At 41.9% G+C, this 12,756-nt stretch overlaps 1 protein-coding gene across 3 annotated transcripts in view; it reads left to right on the plus strand.

Moving 5' to 3' along the window:
* Positions 1-12,756, plus strand: part of LOC122946116 (ceramide synthase 4-like) — a 183,346-nt gene that overhangs the window by 122,913 nt on the left and 47,677 nt on the right. For all 3 annotated transcript variants that reach the window (XM_044305497.1, XM_044305479.1, XM_044305488.1), the window contains exon 9: positions 2,743-2,849. In XM_044305497.1, the coding sequence (XP_044161432.1) occupies positions 2,743-2,849 (107 nt within the window). The remainder of the gene's footprint in view (positions 1-2,742; positions 2,850-12,756) is intronic.

The following is a 12,756-nucleotide window of genomic DNA, read 5'->3' on the forward strand; positions in this document are numbered from 1 at the left end:
ATCGACCATATTGCAATGCCCAGGAGAGGTGGCGACCGTCTGGCAATCTTGAAAAAGCGAGAATTAAGATGGATTCATGTCCTTGATAGTTTGCACCCAATAGGGCTTAATGTAGAATTTAGATGAAAAGTCTGTTTTGAGGCTGAACCAGATTTTCCCTGCATGTGTTGTTCTTCCTTCTTAGTTTGGTATATCTGTGCCTTGAAACGGTGATAATACCAAAAATGTATATTATACGGAGTAATTGATCTGTAGTTAATTTGTCTATTTTTCTTTGCCTTTTAGAACTATATTGTAATTTTATAAGAAGTTTGGATGGAGATCGTTGAACTGGCCCTCTTTGATGACAATGGAATTGTGCTGCAACATCTAAAATCTTCTCACTGCGTATTTCCAGACATAAAAAGAAAAAAATATTTTCTCTTATTTCTATTTGCAATGCTTTCCTCTAAGAATTCCTCTTAAGGCTGCGTTTTTTCAGCAATTAAGCTGGCGGTGCCGGTTGGGTACATTGACGTGTCCCCCTCTGACACATGCCGCGTAGTTGGTAGGATCCATCTTGACAAAGTTGGCGCCTTCCTCACATGCTGATTTAGTAGGATGCACCTACTGCGGCTGAATATATCATATAGGAAAGTGTTCTGCTCATTGAAGGCACTTATGCATTATATCTATGTAATTGTTGGGCAATGTTGCCCTTTGCTAAAATGGTGCCTCCGGGGTAACTAGGATGTAACGCATGCGTCACATGAAAGCTGTATGACAGAGAGGATGACGCGAATCTGGGCATGCGCAGTGAAGGAACGGAGACGCTCAAGGAAACACGATGGTGTATGCGGACGCCATTGCATCTAGAGGTGCGATTTCTACGATCTCTATCTGGTATACTTGTTCACTTTATTGTACACATTGTATTATTCATATATTATTCATTTATGTGATTAACACGCAAGGATAAGGTTCTTGTGATGCGGATCTCTTAAGCACAAGTCACTTTACGCACATGCACTTTGTTTATATGCAACATACGGTATGTTTTTAATTTATTCATGATTGTAATCAAAATACGATTGGTTAGTCACTTTAGACATGCCTTTATATGTCGTCATTTTCACTGTTTCTATGCTGGAAGAAGGCTCTTGTGAGCCGAAACGTCGCAAAGTTGCCATACTATGGGTGAATAAAGTTCCACTTATTTTTCACTTTTATCTGGAGTGCAGTCCTATTTTTCTCAAGCTATATATATATATCAGAGAGGAAGCCTATGAGTACTATAGTGGTAACCATATAGAACCTATTTTGGAATAATGTTATATTAATCCATGCTAGCAGCTTTCATATCCCATTCGCTATTAAGGCTTTTGGGATGTAGTGTATTTAATTCAAAAATCCACTGTGCTTCCCTCCTCTTTATTTGTTTCACCGCATCCCCACCTCTCCAGTTCCTATGTACGTGTTCAACACCCACAAATCTAAGTCCTGCAGGATTTTTTTGATGAACTTTTTTAAAATGTGCGAATACACTGTGGGTTTCAAGACCCCTTCTTATATTCCCAATGTATTCTCCGATTCTTGTTTTAAGTTTCCTTAGGGTTCTACCCACATATTGTAACTTGCAGGGCCACTCTAGCACATAAATTTCCCCTGCAGACTCACAAGATAGGTGTCCTCTAACTCCCGTTTATTTTTGACTAGAGCACGAAGATATTATATTTTGCATTCTACGTTTCTTATCTATCATAGATCTATTTATGCAGCCAGAACAAAAACCACACCACACAAAATTATTCTTGCTGGTGGCCTTAGTATTTTTCTTCAAACAACCCTGTACTATTTTAGTGCGAACAGTGGGGGCCCTTCTGAAAATGAACGGTGGTTTATCCGGAATCATTGGGCCAATGACCGCATCATTTTTCAGGACTCCCCAGTTCTTCTGGATTATGTGTTTAATCTGGGGACACAAGGCTGAATAGGTGGTTTTGAAATCCATTTGTATTTATCAGTATTTTTATTATTATTATCCTTTTTAGTCTGACCTCTTTGCCGACATTATATTGGCATTAGTCTGACCTCTAGTGGTTCTTTATCAGTACAACAGGTTCATATTCACTAAGACTAATTAGTATACCCACAAAAATGTTGCGCAAGTCAGCTGAAATTAGCTATACGCCTCCAAGAAAGTAGGCAAAATCAGGCACAACCCACCACTCGCCAAACAGAGGGAGAAAAGTACGTCAGCCCTAGAATGGAGTAGAAATTAGACTGTTTTTACTACTAAATCAGGCGCAAAATAAGGTGCACCTACATAAATAGGTTGGAAATCTCTGGTGAATTTATCACAAATTCCAGTTAGGAACTATGTTAATGTGACAGGCTGGTCAGTTTTGTTGCCCTTCCTAATGGCTCATGGCTAAGAAGGACAGCGCATGGCCTGAACGCTTACCCATTAAATTCAGTGGGCAAATTCACATGTCTATTTTCTTCATTCCCTTTTATTCTGGAACTACTTCCTCCTAATTTTGCTCACTGATCAGCCATAATTGTGTAGGTCCCCCTCATGATGCCAAAACGGCTCTGACCCATTCATCTAAGGCTATATACATAACTTTAGATGAAGATGTGAGAGATAAAGCCAAAAAACTGAGTGTACCATGACGTCAAGCCTTTAAGGCTAGGCATACAGTATAACTCTTTTTACTTCAACCCTCCTGCCGTCTTCTTAAAGTGTCTTTTATTTCCCAGGTATCAAAGATGTGCAATTACAGCAAGTGGGAGAAGACGTGTAATGTCTTATTTATCATTTTTGCATTGGTTTTCAGCATCACTCGTCTGTATATCCTACCCACAAGGTGAGATCTTGATTTCACTCTATGTTGTGTTTGCTGAGCATATGAATTTGTGGTGTGATTGTTACGGCTCATGCACACGAGCAAACAGTGGGTCCGCAATATACAGTCCCTGACAAAAGTCTTGTCGCTTCTCTATTTTGTAGAAACTCCTGCTATTAACTTGACTTTTAATTAATCAATTGGTGTTAGAAATAGCTTATATGAAAAGCTAAAGCCCTAAACACAGAAATATAGTGGCAAATCTGGGGGAGCTGCTCAACCCCTAACACTGTAGCGTGTTTTTCATTGGGGGAGCAGCCCCACCGCATGTGGACCGCAGCAAACGACTATCCCCAGCAAAAAATATTTTGCATACGGTGGAGGATGTCGGCGCGGTCCACATGCACCACAAAGGCATCCTACACAAAACGGAGCATTGTGCGGATGAAAATATAATCATAAATCACAGAAAAAATGCACCAAACGGATATGCCACTGACTATACTGGCTAGTCATAAATGCAGATATTAAAAGCGGAGACTTTTGCCAATATATTCCTGTCAGGAAGATATCGGAGCCCACATGCACCACGTCACGGCTCTCAGCATGGCAAGGGGTCCTACCACTACGCTACCTATGGTGTGAACAAGGTCTGAAGGTGATGTAATCCAGCTCACAGCCAAGCTTCCACACAACCGCCTAGCAGATCTGATATGGGTGTGGCTTACAGTCTGGCTTTGTTCACATTGCACTAGTTGTCCTGCTAGGCGGTTGTGTGGAAGCTTGGCTGTGAGCTGGATTACATCACCTTCAGACCTTGTTCACACCATAGGTAGTGTAGTGGTAGGACCCCTTGCCATGCTGAGAGCCGTGACGTGGTGCATGTGGGCTCCGATATCTTCCTGACAGGAATATATTGGCAAAAGTCTCAGCTTTTAATATCTGCATTTATGACTAGCCAGTATAGTCAGTGGCATATCCGTTTGGTGCATTTTTTCTGTGATTTATGAAAAGCTAAAGCTCTCCCAAATGATGTTTAATGCACTGAAATAAATTAGTTTCGCTAAAAAAAGATTTCTCATTTAATCAAGACAGAAAGGTCAAATTTTGCCAAGACAAAAGTTTTGTCGCCTATACAGAAATTGAACAACTTTACTGCAAATCCCAAAATATGTCAGCAAATTAAGTTGTGGTGCTGTGAGATCCAAATTTAATATCTTGTATGACTTCCATGAGCTTGAAGGACAGCATCCATGCAGTTTGGCAAGGATTCATACAATTTATTGATGAAGTCATCAGGAATAGCAAAGAAAACAGTCTTGCATGCCTCCCAGAGTTCATCAATATTCTTTGGTTTCGTCTTCCATGCTTCCTCTTTCATCCTACACCACATATGCTCAATGATTTTCATGTCTGGTGACTGGGCTGGCCAATCTTGAAGCATCTTGATCTTCTTTGCCTTAAGGAACTTTGATGTGGAGATAGAAGTATGCGATGGAGCACCATCCTGCTGCAGAATTTTGCCTTTTTTATGGTTGGGAATATAACAGGTAGCTAAGATTTCTCGGTATTTTAGACTATTGATGTTGCCTTCCACCCTGCAGATCCCTCGCATACCCCCATACTGGATGTAACCCCAGACCATGATTTTGCCTCCACCAAACTTCACTGTTTTCAGGGTAAATCTCGGCTCCATGCGGGTTCCAGTAGGTCTCCTGCCATATTTGCTGCGACTGTGGTGTAATTCAACAGAAGATTAATCTGAAATCTTCTGCCACTTTTCCAGCATCCATCCTTTTAGCAGGCTGTGGGCCTTGGCAAATGCCACACGGTTTTTCAATTGTCTTTTGTTTAGGGCTGGCTTATGGGCACTGATTTGACCATGGAGGCCATTTTGAGACAGAATCCGACAAACTGTTCTGGTTGACACAGGGACTTCAGGTGACCAGGTCTCGTGGAGCTCTGCTGCAGTGGAAAAAGGGCTGACCTTGCATTTTCGAGCCAATAAACGGTCCTCTCGAGCAGTTGTCTTGCGGGGTCGGCCTGACCTGGCCTTGTCCAAAATGTCTCCAGTCTCTTCAAATCTTTTTTTTATCCTCTGAACTTGACGCTGAGACACATTGAAGGTGTCTGCCACATCAGCAGTGGATCTGGTCTTCAGCCTCTTGATAATCAACACTTTAGTCTCCGGTTGAATCTTAGGCATGTTTGCAGAGGTCTAGTTGCAGTTGATGTGAATGTCTAGTGTACTGGGTTCTTTTTATACACACCTGAGACCTAATTGATCCATTATTATTCACAGGTGAAGGTCATATGACAAGGCGACAACACTTATGTCTTGGCAAAAATTGACTCAATGAGCTTTACCGAGGTGTGAATATTAGAATACTTTTTGTTAGTTTCGTTTTGCACTGAAAGATTATTACAAAAGCTGTTGGGATTAAAATGACCCATTTCTTGTAACAAAATCTTGATTAGAAATATATTTTAGCGGCACTTCAGGTCAACTTGTACACAAGCGTCAAGACTTTTGTCAGGGACTGTATGGGTACCGGTGTTCACTCAGTATAACAGATGCGGACTCATTGACTTGAATGGGTCTGCAATCCGCAAGATACGGAGAGGAGGCACAGTTAGGAAGCACTACTAAGCGGGATTTCGGTCTGTGACTTCGCAATGCAAAAAAATTGAATATGTTCTATTTTTTTGCGGTGCAGAACATATCCTGGGTATCGCGGACCCATTCCAGTGAATGGGTCCGCATCCTCAAACGGCATGAACTCGGCTGGTATCCATGCATCGCGGACAGCTATTTGTGTGAGCCCTTAGGCTTTGTTAACATATGTGTCTAGTGATCTGTCAAAACTAAAGCTACAGTGTTGTGCCGGATTTGTCATATGCTGTGTGCTGTGCTATTCTTACCATGAAATCTGGCAGCATTGCTGACACATTTGCAAATGTGAATATATCCTTAGATTGTGCCACACATTGTATATTTATGATTAGCTTTTTGTACAATAAAAAATAGAAGCAAGCAGTTGGATGTTATGCTGGGTTCCCACCAACACTATCAGTTTCCATTGTTCTGTTCCCTTAGGGCTCATGCACACAACCGTATGTATTTTGCGGTCTGCAAAACAATCTGCAAAAAATACAGATGACGTCTGTGTCCATTCCATATTTTTCGGAACGGAACAGCTGGTCCCTAATAAAACAGTCATATTCTTGTCTGTAATGTGGACAATAACAGGACACTTTCTATTATTTTGCGGAACGGAAATACGGAAACGGAATGCACACGGAGTAACTACAGTTTTTTTTTGCGGACCCATTGAAATTTATGGTTTCGTATACGGTCTGCAAAAAAAACGGAACAGACACGGAAAGATAAAAACGTTTGTGTGCGTGAGTCCTTAGGCCTCATGCACACGAACGTATTTTGTTTCCGTGTCCATTGTATTTTTTTGCAGATAGGAAGCAGACCCATTCATTTCAATGGGTCTGTAAAAAATGCAGACAGCACACTGCGTGCTGTCTGGATCTGTATGTCTGTTCTGTAGCCCCACAAAAAAGATAGAACATATCCTATTCTTGTCATTTTTGCAGACAAGGATAGGCATTGTTACAATGGATCTGCAAAAAACGGATGCTTTTTCATCTGTACTTTTTGCGGATCCGCAATACACACGGTCGTGTGCATGAGCACTTAGGCTGAGTTCACTCTTCAGTTATTTCCATCAGTTCTTGTGAGCCCAAACCAGGCGTGGATCAAAGACACAAAACAGGATCAGATCTTTCCATTATACCTCATCTCTGAGGAGGCTTTGCTACTGGTTTTGGCTCACAGTCACTGATGGAAATAACTGAAGTGTTAACTCAGCCTTATAAGAGCAGAACCACAAAAACAACAGAAATTCCAGATCCAGCACATAATTGAACTAGGGCTGCAGTAAACAATTATTTTAGAAATCGAGTATTCTATTGATTATTTTTTACTAATTAATCGAGTACTCTAATAAGAAAAAAATAATTAATACACTATTTTCCTTTTTTTAAATCATCAGACCCCCTGCCATCAGTCCCCAACACCCTTTGTTCCCCCCTGTGCGATCAGCCCAAGTTCATCAGTTCCCCCAGTGACATCAGCTCCGTTCTCCCCAGTGCCATCAGCTCCACTATCCCCCAGTGCCATCAGCTCCATTCCCCCAGTGCCTTCAGCTCTTCCCCACCCATGTGCCTTCAGCTCTTCCCCACCCATGTGCCATCAGCTGTCTCCCTAGTGCCATCAGCTGTCCCCCTCAGTGCCATCAGCTGTCCCCCTCAGTGCCACCAGCTGCCACCACTCCAGTGCCATCAGTTGTGCACACTGCACTGTTGTCCTGACATCACACGGCGTCGGGTCATAGTGCGCGCTTACGTGCACTATGACCTGACGGTGTGTAAGGAAGAAAGTGCAGCGCGGTACGGGCCAGCGGGTGACCACGGAGCAGTGAGTAATAGCAAGTTCTTCACTCCCGCTCCGTGGTCACGACACAAACTAATAGGATTTTTTTGTGTCGAATTACTCGATTCAATCGAGTAATCGTTTCAGCCCTAAATTGAACTGAACGACGCCAAACATTGACCATAACATGGGTCGTACTGTTTCCGTTCAGTAGTCCACTCTTTTAGCAAAATAAAAGTCCTGCATGCATGGAGTCTCCAACACAGGTGTATAAGTGAGTAGCAGTTTATTGCGGTTTGTGTAGTTTTGAAACTCTTATGTTTTCATGCATGTTTTTAAATGGCAGCATTCTCCATGTCTGGCAGTTTTGTTATTACTTCTCTATATAAGTTCCAATAGAGATAAAATATACAGAATATGATTGTATATATGTAGTAGGAAACAGATTAGATGAAAAAAAAAGTAGGAATTGTATGTATGCCTTGCAAGTATCATGAAATTGTACTGAGGCTGTTGGTATTTATGTAACAGGCAGTGAGTGTTTACCCACTGTACCAACTAACCGGTTTGACTTTGGGCTAGTCCTAAGGGTGTTATCCTGGCAATTCCCTGGTTTTCAATCTTTAACCCCTATACAGGGATCTGGCCATTGCTGCAGGGCACCCACTAAGCTGATACTTCTTGGAATAGTCCTGGTGTAGTTGTCAGCTGAACTAAAGGTCAGGTCCAGGGCATCCTTTCTGTGGACTGGTGCCCAGGACTGAACTGCATATCCCAGATGAGGATGCTCCAAAGCTTTGTAAAGAGGTAGTATTACATCCCTGTCTTGCGAGTCCATGCCTATTTTAATACATGACAATATCCTCCTAGCCTTAGAAGCAGCTGACTGATATTATATGCTATTATTTAATCTATGCTCAACAAGGACACCCAAACCTGTCTCTACAAGTGACTCTCCTAGGATTACTCGCCCTAGGACATATGATGCATAGAGATTATTACTACCCAGGTGGATAACTTTACATGTATCCACATTTGCCAAGAGCATGCCCAAACACTTTGAGTGTCCAAGTATAATTTTTGGACATCTTCCATAGACTACACCGTATTACACAGCTTGGTGTCATCTGCAAAAATAAAAAGAGTGCTGCCACAATTAGCAAGCATCACCAAGGGATAATGGATGGAACACTGCACAGGTCAAAATACTGCATGTGTCACAGTGTTCCAGCATCACCCAGGGATAAGGGATGGAACCCTGTGTGTGTCACAATCAGGAGGCATAAACCAGAGGCAATGGTTGGAACACTTTGTGTGTCACAATGGGCCAACATCATCCTGGGATAATAGAACACGGTGCATGTCACAATGATCCAGCATCATCCAGGGATAATAGAGAAAATACTATGTATGTCATAATGGACTATCATCATCCAAGGATAATGGATAGAACACGGTGCATATCACAATGGGCCATCATCATCCAGGAATAATGGATAGAACACTGTGCATGTCATAATGGACCATCATCATCCAGGAATAATGGATAGAACACTCTGCATGTCGTCATGAATCATCATCATCCAGGGATAATGTATAGAACACTGTGAATGTCATAATGGACTATCATCATCCAGGGATAATGGATAGAACACTGTGCATGTCATAATGATCTAGCATCATCCTGCAATAATGGATAGAACACTGCGCATGTCATAATGGACCATCATCATCCAGGAATAATGGATAGAACACTGTGCATGTCGTCATGGATCATCATCATCCAGGGATAATGTATAGAACACTGTGAATGTCATAATGGACTATCATCATCCAGGGATAATGGATAGAACACTGTGCATGTCATAATAGACCATCATCATCATGGGATAATGGATAGAACACTGTGCATGTCATAATATACCATCATCATCCAGGGATAATGGATAGAACACTGTGCATGTCATAATAGACCATCATCATCCAGGAATAATGGATAGAACACTGTGCATGTCATAATATGCCATCATCATCCAGAGATAATGGATAGAACACTGTGCATGTCATAATAGACCATCATCATCCAGAAATAATGCATACAACACTGTGCATGTCATAATGGGAACACTGTGCATGTCATAATGGACTATTATCATCCAGGGATAAGGGATAGAACACTGGGCATGTCATAATAGACCATCATCATCCAAAAATAATGGATAGAGCACTGTGCATGTCATAATGGGCCATCATCATCCAGGAATAATGGATAGAACACTGTGCATGTCATAATGGACCATCATCCTCCAGAAATAATGGATAGAACACTGTGCATGTCGCAATGGGCCATCATCATCCAGGAATAAACACTGTGCATGTCATAATGGACTATCATCATCCAGGGATAATGGATAGAACACTGTGCATGTCATAATGGACCATCATCATCCAGGGATAAGGGATAGAACACTGGGCATGTCATAAATGGACCATCATCATCCAAAAATAATGGATAGAGCACTGTGCATGTCATAATGGGCCATCATCATCCAGGAATAATGGATAGAACACTGCATGTCGCAATGGGCCATCATCATCCAGGAATAAACACTGTGTATGTCATAATGGACTATCATCATCCAGGGATAATGGATAGAACACTGTGCATGTCATAATGGACCATCATCATCCAGGGATAATGGATAGAACACTGTGCATGTCATAAATGGACCATCATCATCCAGGAATAATGGATAGAACACTGTGCATGTCATAATGGACCATCACCATCAAGGAATAATGGATAGAACACTGTGCATGTCATAATGGGCCATCATCATCCAGGGATAATGGATAGAACACTGTGCATGTCATAATGGACCATCATCATCCAGGAATAAACACTGTGCATGTCATAATGGACCATCATCATCCAGGAATAATGGATAGAACACTGTGCATGTCATAATGGACCATCATCATCCAGGAATAAACACTGTGCATGTCATAATGGACCATCATCATTCAGGGATAATGGATAGAACACTGTGCATGTCATAATGGACCATCATCATCCAGAAATAATGGATAGAACATGGTGCATGTCATAATGGACCATCATCATCCAGGGACAATGAATAGAACACTGTGCATATCACAATGGACCATCATCATCCAGGAATAATGGATAGAACACTGTGCATGTCATAATGGACCATCATCATCCAGGAATAATGGATAGAACACTGTGTATATCACAATGGACCATCATCATCCAGGAATAATGGATAGAACACTGTACATATCACAATGGACCATCATCATCCAGAAATAATGGATAGAACACTGTGCATATCATAATGGACCATCATCATCCAGGGATAATGGATAGAACACTGTGCATGTCACAATGGGCCATCATCATCCAGGAATAATGGATAGAACACTGTGCATGGCTTAATAGACCATCATCATCCCGGAATAATGGATAGAACACTGTGCATATCACAATGGACCATCATCATCCAGAAATAATGGATAGAACACTGTGCATATCATAATGGACCATCATCATCCAGGGATAATGGATAGAACACTGTGCATGTCACAATGGGCCATCATCATCCAGGAATAATGGATAGAACACTGTGCATGTCATAATAGACCATCATCATCCAGGAATAATGGATAGAACACTGTGCATATCACAATGGACCGTCATCATCCAGAAATAATGGATAGAACACTGTGCATATCATAATGGACCATCATCATCCAGAAATAATGGATAGAACACTGTGCATATCATAATGGACCATCATCATCCAGGGATAATGGATAGAACACTGTGCATGTCACAATGGGCCATCATCATCCAGGAATAATGGATAGAACACTGTGCATGTCATAATAGACCATCATCATCCAGGAATAATGGATAAAACACTGTGCATATCATAATGGACCGTCATCATCCAGGGATAATGGATAGAACACTGTGCATGTCATAATGGACTATCATCATCCAGAAGTAATGGATAGAACACTGTGCATATCATAATGGGCCATCATCATCCAGGGATAATGGATAGAACACTGTGCATGTCATAATAGACCATCATCATCCAGGAATAATGGATAAAACACTGTGCATATCATAATTGACCATCATCATCCAGGGATAATGGATAGAACACTGTGCATGTCATAATGGACCATCATCATCCAGAAGTAATGGATAGAACACTGTGCATATCATAATGGACCATCATCATCCAGGAATAATGGATAGAACACTGTGCATGTCATAATGGACTATCATCATCCAGAAGTAATGGATAGAACACTGTGCATATCATAATGGACCATCATCATCCAGGGATAATGGATAGAACACTGTGCATGTCATAATGGACTATCATCATCCAGGGATAATGGATAGAACACTGCATGTCATAATGGGCCATCATCATCCAGGGATAATGGATAGAACACTGTGCATGTCATAATGGACCATCATCATCCAGGGATAATGGAGAGAACACTGTGCATGTCATAATGGACCTTCATCATCCAGGAATAATGGATAGAACACGGTGCATATCATAATGGGCCATCATCTTTCAGGAATAATGGATAGAACACGGTGCACGTCGTAGACCCCCGTGTCAATGGGAAATGACTATAGGATGCAAATGTGTACAGTCAAATGTAGGCTGTCACACATTTGCACCTAGAGTGTCTATGGGTACACAATCAACCGACACACAAAATCAATAAATACACATGTGCTATGGGGTTTCAGGGTAGTACAGGTTATACATCCCGAACCCTCATAGGAAACAAGGTGTGTCCATATTTGGCTACAGGAACAAGGTTTGTTATGTCCTATGCCTCCTCCTCCGGATAGTTCTGTAAAGTTCTGTCTGGTTCTGGTGTATTAGGTCAATAAGTCCCTTGACCCTCCGATACACAATCTACTGTAGATGACGATCACCAGAACCAGAAGAAGTTTCACTGGGTGAAACAAGTTAATATGCTCTTCCACCCGAACATCTCCAAGTCTTCCTCCAGAGTCTGAGATAAAGCTCCCGCTGGATTGTGGCACGGTCTTCCATCTCTAGAACACCTCTAGACAGAGGTCGCTTGATTACCAAAATCCAGTGGGATCCTCTGGAGCCTCACAAGAGTGTTAGGGGGAATAGCTGGCCTCTTCCGTGGCCTCTCCTGGGTTTTTCTTCCGCTCCATATAAAACACACCTATGGCAGAAGAAAATACCAGGCGCTCCTAGGGGAATTTCTCCCCTAACAGTGCGATTAAGTGTAAAAATTCCCAGCCCCAATACCTTTGACCCATGGGTAGAGAAAGGTATTGGGCTGCCCTTTATCTCACAGGACCCCTCTTTATCCCAACACTGGTGTCTGAGCACCCTACCTTCAGAGGAGCGTGTCCTCTGCTACACATCCCTCTGCACCAACAGATAA

The sequence above is a fragment of the Bufo gargarizans genome, chromosome 1, assembly GCF_014858855.1.
Source record: "Bufo gargarizans isolate SCDJY-AF-19 chromosome 1, ASM1485885v1, whole genome shotgun sequence".
Classification (NCBI taxonomy): domain Eukaryota; kingdom Metazoa; phylum Chordata; class Amphibia; order Anura; family Bufonidae; genus Bufo; species Bufo gargarizans.